General features: G+C 38.3%; 1 protein-coding gene across 1 annotated transcript in view; it reads right to left on the minus strand.

The window, feature by feature from the left end:
* LOC139707913 (protocadherin-15-like) overlaps positions 1–18,626 on the minus strand; it is a 29,909-nt gene that overhangs the window by 11,000 nt on the left and 283 nt on the right. Inside the window, exons 2-11 of the mRNA XM_071619907.1 lie at positions 16,454–16,621; positions 12,655–12,756; positions 11,979–12,099; positions 10,338–10,618; positions 9,106–9,249; positions 7,844–7,962; positions 6,510–6,616; positions 5,414–5,581; positions 1,593–1,759; positions 83–322 (exon numbers count right to left, since the gene is read on the minus strand). Of these exons, the coding sequence (XP_071476008.1) occupies positions 83–322; positions 1,593–1,759; positions 5,414–5,581; positions 6,510–6,616; positions 7,844–7,962; positions 9,106–9,249; positions 10,338–10,618; positions 11,979–12,099; positions 12,655–12,756; positions 16,454–16,621 (1,617 nt within the window). The remainder of the gene's footprint in view (positions 1–82; positions 323–1,592; positions 1,760–5,413; positions 5,582–6,509; positions 6,617–7,843; positions 7,963–9,105; positions 9,250–10,337; positions 10,619–11,978; positions 12,100–12,654; positions 12,757–16,453; positions 16,622–18,626) is intronic.

Raw genomic sequence — 18,626 nt, forward strand, 5'->3', positions numbered from 1 at the left:
GCAAGCAGTGATTTCGGGATTATTGGAAGAACTAGGGCCTACATCAATATTCAGGAGGCTGAATGCCGTGCAATGTACGCACCGTGAGAGCTGTGCTGCTGCATTCTGCACTAGCGCTTGGGCTGTCACACAGCGAGACGGTGTACTCGACCTCGCCGGACCCGTTCAGGTAGGTCCACCTGGCGGCATCGGCCAGAGTCGGGTAGAGCAGGTCCTTGGTTCTGACTTCGCCGGTGACGGAATCGATGTTGATCAAGTCCGAATCGCCGCTTACGGCTTGGAGCGAAAATCGAAGATCGTAGGTAGCGTCTGCGTCTGTCCCCTAGGTTTGATATTGGTTTAATTTTGATTTGGTTTAATTGCTATGTCATCATTTTTTTTTCTTCTCATGGCACAGTGACATGATATTAACTTCAAAATAATTCATATGTCAATCTGAGGCGAGATACAATGTACAAAGACAGGAGGGAACTGAACAATTCACCATATAACATGTAGCAAACAAACAAAAGAAATCGCACATTAGCAGGTGCTATGCATGCACAGAGACACCAATAACCCCTTTGAGCATGTGGAGTTCGCAACCTGGTAGCTAGTTATTTTAAATCGGGACCAAATCTATTTTGTTGTTTTTTCCTGTTTATTTGCATTTTCAGTCTCGTGCAGCAGAGTATACATCTTATGTGAGTAACGCATGTGGTTTTCAGACAGGCCCCACTCAAAATGTGGCTTGCCCCTTTTTTCCTGAATGAAGCGACGTATCCTACGAAATCCTATGTTTTAACAGTAATTAAAAACACCACCAAGCGACAAAGAGGCAAACGGCTTGCAAATTATCAAGTTTGTCTATTTTCCATAACATCCCAACAATTCTATCCCCCAGCTGAATACGCGTATCGGTACCTTTGAATTGATCAAAAGGATCTTGTTCACATTGCGCTAGTCAGGAATCTCAGTTTGTTGTCATGACAGTTAGCATTATAACGACGCCCGTATAGGCAAAGCTTGGCGCAGACCTACATAATGATACAAGCATTAAAGCGAGACTTGTTATGGTATTTGATAACATAATAATAATGCAGTCGCAATGGTTTAATGGTTTGAATCAGTGGCGGATCCAGAGGGGACGCAACCTGCGTGCCCCCTCTTTATTTTTTTTTTCCAAAAGAAAAAAAAAAGAAGAAAAGATTGGAGCACGATGTCCCCCTTTAATTTTGTAAAGGCGCCTACCCTTTACGGAATTCCTGGATCCGTCCCTGCGAATAGATATAAGGGTTGATAGTATGTTTTGATGTTCTCATTTATTTTTTGGGGGGAGGGGGCACTAAATTTCATTTCCGAGCAATGAATAAAGAAAAAAAAATGATTTTCGATGACCAGAACGGGCACAGAAAGAAAAAAAAAACAGTAAGTATCTATAGCCCTGCCAAATGTATCCACCCTCCCAGCTCCCCTACCCCCCCCCCCCCCCGCCCATCCCAAACACACACACACACAATTGTCAAACGTTCCTTCGTTCTATTTCTTGGTGACAGATTACGAAATATCAGAAATCGATAAAGTTAGAATAAGACAATTCTTTCAGAATTTACCTCGATAGTGCCCAATGACGTTCCGATGGTTGCGCTATCGATAGCTGCCAGATAAAACTGATCGAGTTTGTCGCTTGGAAATACAAAGGCTGGAGGGTTGTCTGCCTGGTCTTCCACTGTCACGGTGAATACGATTTCATTCTGCGGATTCATTTCATTCTGGGTAACTGAGGAATGAAATTCGTGGAGTAAAAGCGTCGTAATTCATCAGAGACATTTAATAATCAACTATATGATTTTACACTCGAAACTAGTAATTTCTTCGTTTGTTCGTCTGCGTGTTTATTCAACTTTTTTGCATTGACGAGCAACATGATAAGATCACACTATTCTACAATATATTATACTATTATACTACTCTACAAAGGAGAGCAAATCTCGTGTCCATGGGATGTCAAAAATTTAACTAGAATGTGGAGGTTTATCTGATGACGCAAAATAAAAATCGCGATAGTATAGTACCTACAAGTAACTTCGCTGGGGTTAGGAGCGATGCTACGCAAAATTTACGATGTGTGTTTAAACAACCTCTTAACATTGCATTTATAGGACGATATGAAGTAAAGGGAGCATTTCATCGAGTATTTTTGTCATATCTTTCTGACAAATTAGCTCTCAGCCAATCAGATGCAAGGATTTCAGTAGCTTAAAACAGTTGTCAGTGACTGACAAGTTTTATGAAACCCTACCCCGCTCACTTGAGTAAGAGTTCACCTTTAACATGCATTCTTGCAGATACCAAGACTAACAAAGCAACACTAAAAGATTGGAGAGCGTTGGGGAATCATAGGCCCGAATTCACGAAGGTGGTACAAATGAAACGATGGTTTAAACCATGGACAAAAACCATGGAGCGCCAAGTGTCGCACGAAATATTTCGTTACGAAATTGGTCATCATTCGTCGACAAAATGACCGTTTCGTTAACGAAATTATCATTTCGTGGACGAAATGTTCATTTCGTTACAAAATGTTGTCATTTCGTTACAAAATAATCATTTCATCGACGAAATGATTGATTTCGTAACGAAATATTCTATGCGACACTTCGCGCTCCATGGTTTTTGTCCATGGTTTAAACCATGGTTTCATTTGTACCACCTTCGTGAATTCGGGCCATAGTGTCCGATTGCATATTCTACCACACCGACAATAATACCTGCAAAATTTGTTTTAAAAAATTTGACCACTAGTTTCCAAAAAGAAGATCGAAATGTGAAAACGGCCTCCAATTTGGCCCCGGCCTCAAAAGAGCCACTTCCTGATGTTATGTGAAAGTACAATTACTAATCTACATTGTAGTTACTCAGATTATGCCTGGTTTTACAGAAAACTACTTGTCACAGATTTTAAAATTTGGGGGTTCTGGGCCCCTGGGGCCCAAAGGATTTGGCATGGTGCCTATTTTTGCCATATGTATACTATTGGTGAAAATTGACCATGCATTTTCAACAAGAAGATTAGAACATTGATATGGACGACATTAGACGAGCGAGGTGTACTGTGTTGAAGGCCGTGTCACACCAGCCTTGCGTGCGACTTGCAAAGAACAATTTTGACTACCCGGAGGTCCCCGTAGATGATCCGCACATGACAGTACCTAGCATGTATCTCAAAAGTAGTCGCCCGGAGGTGCGCACGCATATTTGTTTAGGCCCTGTCACACCTTTCCGGGCAAGCTACTCGGGCTTGTTACGTGTAGGGATTTTCTAGCATATCGGACATTCCTGAGGGCGGAAAAGGATTTGTGCGAGTCAGCGCATGTGTCTTACTTGCTGGACGCGTTATACTTGCGAGTATACTGTGTGACCTTTGTACCAGTAGCGTGGGGGCTGACAACTCAGTGAAGGAATTCCTCTAATGGAATGGCTGAAATCTCACAGAATTTCATTATCTTGGCTGCATACGGGACTGCGAAGTACCTGCGTGGGAATTGCCTGGGAAGTACTGCCGCTAAGGGTCTCCTACTGGCGTTCTGCGAGGATCTCTACGGGAATTCCCGCGACTCACCCGGAAAAAGTTTTGGTCATGCTCAAAACTTGGCTGCGGTTAAATCGGACTTGCGTGAGCACCTCCGGTTAACTACGCGCTAGATACTGTCAGGTGCGGACCAACTGCGGAGAGCTCCGGGGAGTAAATTTGTTTCCCCGCAAGTCAAGCCGCAGAAGTTTCCCCGTACGGTATGACAAGGCATGAATGAAAATTGCAAACATTCTTGTTCGCCCGCTGAAAGTCTTCTACGTGCTGGAAACTACCTCCTCGCCACAAGCCCGCGTAGCTTGCCCGGAATGGTGTGACACGGCCTTGACGCTTTCAATTTGCTCAAGGCAGCAGTGAACGCCTTCCAATTTAATAGTTAAAACAGACTTCTTATTGACCAAATTGTTAAGTTTCACATTAGATACATCATGTTTTCTTTATCATTGATCAATACTGACAGTTAATATGCATCTCTGTGATTGTTGTAACTACATCACATTACAGGATGTAACTTGAATTAATTTGCAGATCAAGGTAAGGTGGAATTGTTAAGAATTGTTAGACAGATGACCATTTCATAATGTCTAAACAAACATGTGTACGTTAGTGTGTGTTAGATGATTTAGCATAAATCGTGAACCTACAATGTAGCTGTTGGGAGCAGGTTTGGTGCCAGTTTTAACAAACTTAGATCCTGTCCACATTCCAGCTACCAAATTTGGTGGAACACTTGGGCCACAATATGCCCCCAGGGCCTCGAGGAGGGATCCGTCATGAACAAACTTGAAATTGCAGATGCAATTGCAGTCGCACATGAGAAGTTAATGCCATTTTGAACAAATTACGGTGCTGTCACCCAAGGGTTCTCCTGCTAAATTTTGTGCAAATTTATCATTGGGTTTCCAAGAAACAGCTAAATATGTGGAAAATTGGGCCCCAATTTGGTCACCCACCCTGGTCCAGAGGGAGCACCCCAGAATCACCATGAACGAACTTGAAACTGCAGTCACCAATGTACTAACTCATAGGACTAAGCTATATCAAATCTGGCTCAATTGAATTGAACATAATAATTGAACTGAATTCAAGATTTTTAAAGATTGCATAATTTGGGGGCTTTACGCACTTGCTGGTCCCACAGGGAAGGGGAAGGGGGTAGGAGGAGGACTCAAGTAGTTTGGTGTTCATTTGAACAAATTTGGATCCTATCACCCTATGGCTTTTGCCTGTCAAGTTTGGTGAAAATCCACTTTGTTGCTATTTTTTAAATCAAAATGGAAGCTGAAATATGAAAATTGGGTCCCACTTTGCCCCAACCCCCGGTCACGAGGGCGGCATAGACAGGCACGCCATGAACGAATTGAAACTACGGTCACCAAAGAGATGACTCGCGATCACTTCTGGTTCTACTGAAAACTTGTTTAGAGACTGCGGGGAAGGAGTTGTGGTGCCCATTTGAGATCCTATCACCCTATGGATTGTAAGTATATCGTAAAGAAGTTGACGCGCGACGACGCACAACGCACGGCGGACGTCGACGATGAATGATCGCAATAGCTTTATTTACTCGAGTCTTTGGTTAAGGTGAGCTACAAACCGATCATGACATAAAAATTGTATGCGCAAGGATAGTCAAGCTTTCATTATTTCAATCAAGTTCGCTTGTTTCCGAACAACTCTCTTGGGATAACTCGCAGAATAAACAACGTGAAACGCTATCTGCTTCAACCTTTTCAAGCACGGTGTAAAGGGATGGCCTAAGCATGGTAAGTATTTTACCAAAATTACATTACGTATCTTCCCCTACAGCTAGTTATGATTTAGACTCAAAATTTTCTCGACCTGACGCCCTCCTTTTTCTGGCACTCGTGGTACTGCAGCAAGTTCCTTCGTCGTCGCCCTCGTAGTCCGCTATCAGCGTGATGTTGTAGGTACTGCTCGTTTCTCTGTCTACGTCCTCCTTGCTGCAGAGTTGCGGGACGGAGCAATTGACGCAGAACAATCCATCGCCTGTGCAGCCGACGTCATACGATGTTTGGCAAAGGAATGGGATATTAATTGTGCAAATGGTATTAAGTTTCTCAGAAATACTGAGTGTCCGTAGTGAATTTCACTCTCTGTGCAGTTCCTCATTCAAACCTAAACAATTTACAATGTCCCCAGTAAAATGGAATGAACTACTAAAAATAATTTAGCAAACATGAAAAAGAGGAATTTGCGAGCCTAACACATCAGATCAACGTGAAATGACGGTGTCTATTCTATAGCAATTTCTCTACGGCTTTACGAAGCATCCTCCAGTTTAAAGGCATAATTTACTATTTGCAGATGAAACAACAACCCAGCATTAGTGCTTGAAAATACTTACAAAATGTGAGTTAGGGATAGAAACAACCACTGTAAAAATGTGAATCGGTAAAATTGATGTTAAGCATTGTTAAATGTACAAAATGAGAACAATAGTTATTATGGAAATGTTGCCAAACAAAACCGTCTACAGTTACGGTTTATTGAGTAAAAAGGAACAAAACAAACAAACAAACAAACAGAAATCACCTTATATTTTAGGCTTTATCGCGAAAATTGCATATGATAAAATGTTTGTGGTACAACAGACCTACACATAAGCATTAACTGTCATATCTTGAAAATTTTTGAAATCACTGTTCCCAAAGGTAAACAGGTCATTTACTAGTAACATAAATAATCAGTAATACATCAAAGAACCTTGCCAAGGCACCAAAGGTCAGAATGACACAAAGAGAGAGAGAGAGAGAGAGAGAGAGAGAGAGAGATTGAAAGAAAGAGATAGACAGAATATTAAACAAAACAAGGATGACCAGGCTTATAATTGACGTCTACCGTACGTCACGAAGAGAGAACAAATATATGATTGTTCGATCACAATTCAATTCCATTTCCAAGCTGTTTTCGTTACCTGTGATGGGAACAATCCCTAGTATGTACACGACGGAAAGGCTGTCATTGAATGTTATAGGCTCGGTGAAGCTGACGCAAGAAGGAGTATTTTCGGTGAAGGATATCCTGGGAGAAAAAGACACAATTATCAACAAATTATTCATTCATCGTAAACTGTCAAAGTCAAAATCATAAACATGCGTTAATACTATTACGCTACAATTAGACTATGCAAACATTGATTAATTGACAGTCTTCACAAAAATTAATGAGAGAGACAGAGAGAGAGAGAGAGAAAGAGAACTATATTACAAAGGCACTCTCTGTATTGTAAGAAATGTAATAATTCTGAAACAGTAGCAATTAATGTCCACAGAAACGAAGAAGGTGATGAGTGAACGAATCACAAGGCGCCAGTGTAAGATTTTCGCTTACAATAATACAATCGCAACGCAAAACTCTCGATATTGGTTATTTTGGTACATCCAAGATATACGGGAATACTCCCCGTAATTATTAAATCAACAAATTTCATACCCTCAAAGATTGTTTATATAATATTTTCATATCTTTCTGGTCAGTTAGCCTTTGATTGCATTTACACTGCTCTTCTCTTATAACAAAGCCCTCGAGAACGGCAGTGTTCTTTCGTTATATCTAAATTTTGTCGTAACCGAACAGTAATGTATAGAAAGATAGAACTGGCGATAATTTTGGGACATAAATTCTTACTTTGTTGTAACGAGACAGGGCGTCATACATTTCTGGTTTCACTGCCGGGTTTTATCAGCTAACAAGTAAAAAAAGAAAAAAAAAGCCCTTCAGCGCAACTTTCTGATTCAACTTCCGGGTTTATTCAGCCGACAAGCGGGCAAAAAAACAAACAAACAAAAAAAAACCCAACAACAAACAAACAAACAAACAAACAAACAAACAAACAAACAAAAAAAAAAAAAAACCTTCATCGCAACTTTCTGAAAAAGGCCTCCTACCCGAGCGCATGCGAGGTAGTGAAGTGAACGAGCCCGTATGAACGGGCGGGAGAGGGTCTGGAAGGGGGTGTCCCACCACGCCCACCTCCAACACCATGGAGATTTAAAGCGTGCGTGCATACATGATAAGTTCAACTTTTCCGGGTCTGAAGGGGGAGATGCGTTCGCATTAACGCACCCCCACCCCTGGTGACGCTCATGCGAGAATTTCATATTATCCGTGTTTGTAATTACGGGAGTGCACTGCTTTAATCACCAACATCCATCGACTATCGGGTATGTGGTGTTGCACTACGAAAGCCTTGTGTGCAGATGACAACATCATTGTTCAATAGAGAGCCACCTTTGGAACTCTCCTTACTCTTGATTGCGTTCATCCGGTGGAAAATACGGTATGGTGGTGTTGACCACTGTGGAAACTAAAACCTCCGTATCGGTACACAGTGGCGGAGAACCTTCATCCTTGACCACAACTTTGATCTGAAAGAAATAACAGCATGCAAACCACATGAGTGTACAAATATCGTACTCCAGTAACCCTATTCACATCTATGATTTGATGCAATTGGTGTCAAAATGTGCAATACAGTCAGCAGTAACATAAATAACTATGTGTTTACTCTTTGACTTAGTTTAAAGATTCCATCGCTCCTTCTACAATTGCTCCCACGAAATATCTGCACGCAATGCCAAACATAAATTCTACCCACAAACATTACCCTAACCCTAATCCTAATCCTCACAGCAAACTAAACCTATAACTCTAACCCTAGCCTATCATAACCCTAACCTTAAAGGACAAGTTCACCTTCATAAACATACGGATTGAGAGAATGTAGCAATATTAGTAGAACACATCAGTGAAAGTTTGAGGAAAATCGGACAATCCGTTCAAAAGTTATGATTTTTTGAAGTTTTTGTGCAGTAACCGCTGGATGAGGAGACTACTGCACATGCGTACAACAATATAAGGAAAATATAAAGAGAATTTCACAAAATCCATCTTTTGAAAAAAGTACACATTCCCCTGACTCGTTACCGACAAATGTTATGGGTAATATTATTCCTCCTGCCTTTAGAAAGAGGCAAGTCAAGTGCTCTTTGATTATGCGAAAAAAAAGTGAAAATATGTTGAATTTTCTTTTACATTTCCTTTATACTGTTGTACGCATATGACTCACAAGCTGTGTTAGTCTCCTCATCCAGCGGTTCCAACACAAAAATTTAAAAAATTTATAACTTTTGCATCGATTGTCCAATTTTCCTCAAACTTTCACTGATGTGTTCTACTAATATTGCTGCATTTTCTCAATCCTTATGTTTATGAAGGTGAACTTGTCCTTTAAGTCCTTGGTGAAACTAATATCAGAGCAATTGTCGCAGGAGCAAATGCCGTGTCACTCGTTTAACGGCTAACGTCAATCACTAACAGAAGGAAAATACTTAAATCATTGTCAGTGCAAATGGAGCGCGAGGTCTAGGTTCTGTGTTTAATCTGTCGGATAACTATAGTACATGACGTACTGTATTACCACTAGTTCGTGGTTCACACATCATGGCAGTGACATTTTGTGGTGGCGGCTCAGAGAAATCAATGTATGACGACAACAGGTCTATGCTCACCCTGTAGGAATCTTCGACGATTTCGTTTTCCACTGATCGCACGGATATGACGCCCTCGTCGTCGGTGATGTCAAACAATTGGAAGATGACGTAATCGTCCTGCACGGCGGCAAAGCTGAATACACTTTTGTTGTTGTTTGGACCCTGTAACAGCAAATACATGTAAGAGTACATCAATCATCACACACAATGACCCTTTTGCTATTCCGAAAAAAAAAAATCTACAAGACAAGAAGTGTGTTATATTGGAGTTTGATATCAAAGTAAATAGAGCAATCTTGATTTAAGAAACAGAAAAAGTTTGATCAACCCGAATCCGGGATCAAGACAAAAAAAAATGAATAAATAAATAAAAAAGGTTGGCCATTCAATATGCCTCCCTGAAACGGCGATATAGATAAATGCACCTGTTATGAATTAGCGGATGTGATGTCATTACCTCGCAAGCACAAATTCGAAGTGTACAAACTGCAAATACTGGACCACTCGACATGTCTGTGAATAGAATGGTCGCTCATGCAACATCGTTAACTTGCACACCCAATCTATTAAGGTGAGAGGCACCTCCCTGCCCAACTTTAATACACCAAGTTATCATGACAAACGTACAAGTATCCGGGCATTTACCCCCAGAGGGCAATTACCCCCCCCCCCCCCCCCCGGCTTAATACTGGTTAGTGGTAAGGTTAGTGTAAAGATTAGGGTTAGGGTTAGATTTAGGGTTAGGAGTTTGGGTTAGGATTAGGTTCAGGGTTAGAATTAGGGCCAGGGGAAGGTCTGGGGTAATTGCCCAGGGGGTAATTGCTCTAGACCGATTGGCTGGCGTTCATGAATATTGTAGCGGTCTGAATTTGTCATGGAACGCCAGCCAGGAGCAGATTGGATTTTATGTGCCATTATTTTTCCTTTACCCCCCCCCCCCCCCCGGTGCACGTCACGAGAACGACACCAGCGAGTCATAAAGCCCACGAGTTATACAGCCCACGAGTCATACAACCCATGAGTTCGACACTAATCTAACAAGGTCCACGAGACCGACACATTAAATCCCTTGTAGCATCTGTCGAACTCGTGGGTTATTTTTATCTAGTGTTGAACTCATGGGCTTTATTTGCCTACTGTCGAACCTGCGGGCTGTATGACTCATGGGTGTCGGTCTCGTGGGATGACCCCGGGGGGGGGGGGGGGGGGGGGGGGTGTGGGAAGAGGACACAGCGTTCGATCTGTCTTACATCGTCACAATCCGTCACGTAATCCAAGCCTGTCCAGAGATCTACGCCCTCTACGAGCTCGCTAACAACAACTGAATAGAGGTCAGCATCGAAAGTCGGCGGACAGTCATTGACGTCCTCGAGAATGACAGTCACGGTGATGCTGTTGGTCTGGTTCATGAGTCCGTCGCTCCCGACGTTCACGGCCGTGATGGTAAGAAATGTTCGTTCAGGATGAAACTCTCTCCTGAGGCACACTATAGACATAAGTTTCTCTTCGCGAATTTCAAATTTCGGGTCATCTATGAACAGTAGAGAGAAAGAGGTGGGGGCGGGGGTGGGTGAGTGTGACTGTCTCGACACTAACTTTTTACTCTGGTTGCCCGTTTAAGACATCATTTTTTTTTAAAGTCTGGAATCGTTAAGGCCCGAAATAAAACCAAATGTAACGATTTATTTTTAATCCTTGTTGCCACACTGGGCCACCAAATGATAGCCTTGTTTTAAATTTGGTGGTCCGCCTGATATAAATTTTTATAGAGGCCCCCGCTAATGTCGAGCTCATATCATTATACACACAAACAGGCCATCGAAATAAAGCTGAAGAATATGAAATCATATAATGTGATTTCTGAAAGAAGAAAAAGCAACTATGACAGAATACCAAAGATGAGTTTTAAAAAAAATTAAGATTGTGACGTACATTTATGTGATTACAGCAATATAAGAACAATAATTTAAGACAAAATACCTAAAAAGGAACGATAATGTTCTTACCTTGAATACAAATAAAAAAGTTGCCGTGATTTGTTTCAATTATTTCATTGGCACATGCGGAAAAACTAAAAAAACTGAAACTGGAAGCAGAAATCGAAAAAAAAAATAAATAAATAGCACACTGAAATAGGTTCTTCGGTATACAATACAATTTGTTGAAATTACGGAATAAAAATGCCCTTAATCAGCAAGCATGGCCTCTTTTTAAGAGAGGCCATAAATAAACAATTAAACTGAATTGAATTGTATTGAATTGAATTAGATTGGATAGAACTGAATTGAATTGATATATGTTGTAACAAATATCGAAAGTAGATCAGTCAAATCGAATGAACAACTGGGGGGTGTTTCATCAATTTAGTCAGCGCTGACGATTTCAGCAAAATCCTTGGTTTTGATTGGCTGAGATGTTCTGGTCACTGACTGTTACAATGGTGATTGTCAGAGACTGACAACTTGTTAGCGCTGACTATCTTGATGAAACACCCCCAGGACTAGCGTATTGAGATTATACATTGCTGCGTGCTTAACAGAAAGTTTCAGTTTTTATTGCTCGGTACAGATAAATGTTCCCATTCATGGGCCCATTCATCGGTCAACAAACCACGACACACAATACATGCAACGAATTTTCACATTGAACTGCTCTAATCAATCGATCCATAATGTGACCATCACGTCTGGTAGACGGTTCACTTTAAGATACAACTTACGAGCGAATCCCGCTCGATGATTATATCGGAAGTGTAGTGTCTTCCCTATGACCTTATGTCCATATCGAACCGTAAAGTTTAAGTTTGAACGTAACTAACAATACATAGTTAGCAGTTACTCATTAGCTCTGATCTTAGACTAATGACTTTTGTTTCTCCGCGAGCTACATACCCGTTTGGTAAACCACATCGGAGTTGTTCTTGGAGTCAGCGTCCGTGGTCTCAACAGTGCCAATAGTTTGATTACAGTCCGTTTCACCTCGTCCATCCTCCTCCACGAAGAATTCTTTCAACTGAAGAAAAGATGGAAGCAGTTTCGTCATAAATGCTTAAATATGTGTCTGATTATTATGTCACATGTTTTGCATGGCGTTTACATTTTCTTTCCTTTCATTTCATTTATTATTGTAATTTTCACCAAAGATAACAAATCACGCAAAAAATAACATACACATTTGTATAAATATCAAAATATAAAATAATCACACAAAATATTGGGGAAAATATCTAAAACAAAACTGAAAAATATTTTATGCTGTATCCACCAACAGTTTATTTCGGCACACAAATTTTCGAGCGATTCGCTCTTTCTCAATTGTTGATACTGAATATATATATATATATATATATATATATATATATATATACATATATACATATAACAACTTTTTTGTCGTCTGTGTGTCTTCCGTGAGTAGATTTGAGTTCTTAGGGTCAAACCTGTCGGTGTCTTCAAATCAAAAGAGATAGCATTGGAAATGCCACCTAGGTCTACCTAGATTCACGATAGATGTATGCTGCAATGATAAAGAGCGGGAGATTTTCGTCTATATTCAATGGTAATTTACCCCATAGAACATCGGCGCGTTGTCGTTGATGTCGTCAACCATCACCGTTATCGTGGTGTAGTTCCGCAGCTTCGACGTCGCTCCTTCGGCGTAGATCAGGAGCTAGGGCAAAAGGGAAATCACTTGTACAATTGACGAATAGTTTTTCCATTTTCATTATTCATTTCATTTCATTTCATTTTTATTTCATTTCCGGCCAAAGCATATAATATGACAATTTCATATAAACAAATCAAGTACAATGTAACTTTTACATTTCCAAATGAAATTTAGATACACGTCATTTACATGAATCAATAAACATACTAGATGAAGAAATACATGAACAAAATGTGACTGAATCATAACAAAGAAAAGGTCGGAAATGGAGGGGACTGCTAAAAAGCCAAGCGTGTAGAAGACAGAGGAAGACAGAGGAAAGGGCAAAGCAGGAAGAGTTCAAGGGTCAATGCCAGGGCACATGAGACTTTGGTTTTACCAAGAAGTGGACTATCTATAAGTAATATATTATAACAGTTATGAAATAGATTAAACAAAGTAAAGACATTAGCAGCAAAGAAATCAGTTAGCAGCTTTCGAAATGCAAATCCCAGTGATATAAGAATTAACAAACATTTTCTTTAATTTCAAAGTAAAAGTGTTGAAACTTAGAGATTCTTTTATGCTGCTGTAAAGGGAATTCCAAAATTTAGGTCCAGTGAAGGAGAATACAATGTATAGACTTTGCAAAAATCGTCCTAGACAGTGGTAAATGGAATTCATTGGTTTGTCTAGTGGGGTATGAATGTACAGTTTTATTTTGAATAAACATGGAGTCAAACGCAAAAGGAAGGGAATGATTTATCAATTTGTACACAAACTGACCTAAATTCAAACAATACAAATCCTTGATTTTTAAAATATTATTTTGATAAAAACAAGTCATTAGTATGACATCTCCACGATTCTCTACAAATAATACGAAGAGCTTTTATCTGCAATAATAATATTCTTTCTAGATATGAGGAGTAAGTGTTGCCCCAGGCGAGAATGCCATAGTTCAGATAGGGTAAAATTAAAGATGAATATAACATTAATAAAACATTTTGGGGAAATAAAATTTAACTTTATTGATTACGCCGACATTTCTAGAAATTGAATCAATATGCAAATTCCAGGTGAGCTTATTATCAAGAATCAAACCTAAAAATCGAATTGAAGAAACTTCTTCTACAGCTATATTATCCAAATAAATATTCTGAGATAACTTTTCCAAAGAATTACTGAAAAGCATACATTTAGTTTTTTGAAGATTAATTGATAATTTGTTGGCTCTAGTCCAGCAAAGTAACTTTTTTATCTCGATATTCATAGTATCGATCAATAACACAGGATCAGAACTAGAAAAGAACACATTTGTATCATCAGCAAATAATAGAAAGGAAAGAATACTTGATGAATTTTCTATATCATTGATGTAAAGAACAAATAAAAGTGGACCAAGTAAACTGCCTTGCTGTACACCACAAGTGATATCATGCATAACAGATTTATGACCATTAATATAAACAAATTGTTTGCGATTGGTAAGGTAATTCCTGAACCACTCCAAGGCCATGCCTCGAATACCATAATGGGATAATTTGTAAAGGAGTATTTTGTGGTCAATGGTATCGAAGGCCTTGGAGAAGTCCAGAAACACACCTATACATGTAGTATGATGAAATTTGTCGATGGCTTTGGAGACTTTATCTAAGAAAGTAAGGACTACATGAGATGTGTCGTGTTCTTGCCGGAAACCATACTGATTATTAGAAATAATGTTATGCTTATTAAGAAAATCAAAAAGTCTAAAATGTACAACTTTTTGCAGTAATTTAGAGATAGTGGATAACAAAGATATTGGTCTATAATTACTTCTCTATCCCCTTTTTAAAAAATTGGAATAACCTTAGATACTTTCATAGCCTCGGGGACAATACCATTACTTAAAGACAAATTAAAAACATGAACCAAAGGGTCAACAATGAAATCTATGATGTTTTTTAAAAGAACATTATCAATATTATCATAACCAGCACTTTTTTTACTCTTTAAATCTAAAGTATATCAATTAGTTCGTTCCGGTGAGTGGGAGCAAAAAAAAAACAGGAGCTGAGATTAGGCGTTAGTAAAAAATCAACAAATAACTTTTGGGACTTAGAAATCTTTTTAGCAAAATTATTTCCTATTTGTGAAAAATATTGATTAAAAACATCAGCTATAGACCTTGGATCAGCAATTGTAAGATCATTATGTTTGATTGTAGTAATACGGGATGTTTCTTTGTTTCTATTAATGGCCGAATCAATAACTTTCCAAGTATTTTGAATATCATGTTTAAAATAATGTATCTGATCACTGAAATATTTTCGCTTTGCACAACGCAAAATTTGAGTAAGAACATTCTTGTATGAAATATATTTATGACGAGATTCCTCAGTACGTTTGATTTTATCAGCGTAATACAAATTATTTTTTCGGTTAATTGACCGCAACAAGGACTTGGATATCCACATTATACTGTCTTGGCTTCCCTTTGCATAGTCTGACTAGTAACTGTCTTTCTAAAATTGTATTTTGGTTTGATTTTTTTTTTCTGTGTCAATGCTCTTATAAGTATCAAGCGCTATAAGTGTTATTCATCGTCATCATCATAACTGTTTTCATTATAATTTTATCATTATTAGTACTATCATTATTATCAGTATTATTATTTCTTATATTATTATTATTATTATTATTATTATTATTATTATTATTATTATTATTATCAGTTGCTTAACTTGATCCCCACACATTCTCAATTGCTTCTACCTCGCAGATTTCAATGAATGATTCTCTTCAAGGTATGAATTTTCATTGATTTGACCCCAACTGTACAAATAGAATTTGTAGGATCGCAACTCCTGACGTACATCTACAGAGGGAGACAAATTAAAGAAAACTCATACCTCGGTCTTCATCCGTCTGCTTGATAATATCTTGCTTCCAATTATGCCTTTATGCTGCTCGCACGAAAGGATTATTCTATCATTTTCTCTTGTTGTTGTCTGTTAATGGCCTACAAGGCACACACTAAATATATACATGATAATGAAGACCTAAAATGACATAAAAAGGCTCCATCATCCTCCTGACGTGTTTTAAGCGTAATGTATACTATTTTCCCATTCTTTCTGGACTTAGCAAAACATAACAATAATAAAGAATAACAGTTCTTAGAAAGCATAATACCAAAAGATGGTATATATGGGTGCACAAATGAAAACAGAATCTTTAGAATATTTCTCTATTCACACATAATAAACAATTATCAAAAAGATGAGTTTTTCATACAGATTTGAATTTATCAAAATCTGTCATTTATCTAATACTGAGAGGGAGATTATTCCATAAAGATGGCGCCATTTTTTTTAAAAAAGCCCAATCACCAAATGTCTTAGATTTGAAACTTATTTCAGAGAGAAGATTTTTTCATTTTTTATCTTTATTTTGAGCGCAGATTACGACCAGGATAATATGGCTTGATGAGTTCACTGAGGTATGAAAAGGTCAAAATCTTAAACCTGATACGAACTCTTATTGATTTGATTTGATTTGATTTGACTTGATTTGATTTGATTTGATTTACTTATTTATCGGCAACCAGTGAAGACTACGAAGGATGGGAGTTATGATAATGATCAAATTCCCTTTTGCGTGTTACAAGCCTTGCGGCTTCTGCTTAAAGCTCTTCGATGCGGCTGATAAAAAGAAAACAAATAGATTTAATTGATACCTGATATATCTTCGGATCTGTCTCGAAATCGATAGGCCCCTTGGTCCATATTTGACCTGTGTTGGGGTCGAAGTCGAAGTTATCTGATTTGTCTTCCATGTCCATTACCACCACCTCATCGTATGTAGAACTAGCCGTCACGAAACATATGACAGTCGCTTCCTCTTCCTGCCACGGTGTCCGCGGAGAGTGGAATAAAAAAAGTTTGTTTAAGGACTCTTGATTACTTCATTACTTGTCTGTGCTTTGTTTTGTTTCATTTCATTTTTAGACAACGTCTAGGAATGGTAATACATGTACATGTACGATTATATAAAGTTGAGTGTAGCATACAGTATCATATAACATCCGTACACTTATCGTATATCGTTCAGGCTAAATAAACTTTATAAAGCATTATCATGATAACAGCTATAGGATTTTGTACGCATGTGCGTACAATAATTTACATACATGTACACAGTAAGCACACACACATAAACACATTTACCCATACATACATACACCTATACATACATCAATACGGGTGCTGTTCGTTATTCCGAAGGTTCGCTATTCCGAAAGTTCGTTATTCCGAAGGGTCGTTGATCCGAAACACTCAAATCCCCTATACCTAGAGGTTCGTTAATCCGAAAATGAAAAAGGGTTCGTTAATCCGAAAATTTGTGGCGTTATTCCGAAGGTTCGTTATTCCGAAGATTGGTTAATCCGAAAATGAAATTCGGAACAATGAACCTTCGGAATAACGAATCTTAGGAATAAAGAGCCTTCGGAATAACGAACCTTCGGAATAACGAGCTGTAACCATAAATACACACAAAGCTTAGCATAGATGTTCAATCACATTTCGAATTTGACCATTTATTGTTACAATTGCTGTGTTATTACCATGTACATTGTTTGTTTTCTGCATATTGTTTACAAGCTAAAAGAACTTGTATCATTATTCTGTTGTAATATCCATAAATGAGGAGTATGAAAAAAAATAATTGAAAATTTGAATTAGATAGGTCTTCAAGTTTAACAAACATTAACGTGTTCTTCAGTCTGACAAGTGACACTCCTGAATCATGCTAGATTATTGTTTTGTTTTTGTGTTTTAACAAGAACATATCAAAATTGAACTTTGCTCGTTTCCATTAGAAATAAGTTTCATTAGCTTTATTTGTGAAATGCACATGCCGGGCGTATCATTTCTTTCACCGAAATTTTCATTTAGAGCAATGAAACTTAAATATAAATTTATTTCGATTGAGTGAACTAAATGAACACGTCCGTAAAGTTTGCAGAAATCGGAGAATCCGTATAAAAGTTTTTAATGCTTAAAGTCTTAGTGCCTCCACCGCCGGCTGAGACGAAGGCAGCAGTTTTTCACGTCTGCAGGACAACGATAATTTGTAAAGAATATATAAAGGCATTTCACTTTTTTTTAATGAAAGGGAATACATTCCCTCAACTTGCTACTGACATATATTTTGAAAGGTAATACTGTTCCTCCTGCATTCTGAAAGAAGCAAGTGAAGTGTTCTTTTAATGTTTCCAGAAATAAAGTGAAAATAAGTTGATTTCTATATTTCCTTCACATCGTTGTCAGTTTTCCTGCAATGACGCTATGTCAGTATTTTACTAATATTGTTGCATTCACGCAATCTACATTATGATGGGTTCTGTCGCATATCACTACCGTAGTGTCTCTATGTGTTTTAAGGGAGAGGGATGAAAATAGAAAGAGGATATGTAGTGTATGTACCATGTATGCAAAACCAAACTCATTCATAATACTTTTTAAACAGACATGTCTTGAGAGCAGCACTGTGGGAGGTTCTTTTTCATAACATGTATTATTATTATCAAGTCAACTCCATTCTTGTCATGTTGAAATATTTATGATCAAACTCTTAAAATTATATGAAAGTATTGGCTATCTTTAATAATAACTTCAGAAGTAATCTTATTTTCGCAACAATTGAGAGTGGATATCAGTAGAAATACTTTTATTTTGTTCTATCTGATAATGAACGTTAGGATTTGAAATGGACTTGAAAGGATAATGGATTTTAAAATGCTTGAAAATGGCCGTGTCGCTATCAAATTCTTCATATTTTTATATAAATATTTGGGTTTCATTCCCAACGTGCTATATTTCTCAAGAGTAATAGCCCATGCAGCAAGC

The sequence above is a fragment of the Diadema antillarum genome, unplaced genomic scaffold, assembly GCF_040938485.1.
Source record: "Diadema antillarum isolate AM-2024a unplaced genomic scaffold, OU_Dant_1.0 seq00001284_RagTag, whole genome shotgun sequence".
Taxonomy (NCBI): Eukaryota; Metazoa; Echinodermata; class Echinoidea; order Diadematoida; family Diadematidae; genus Diadema; species Diadema antillarum.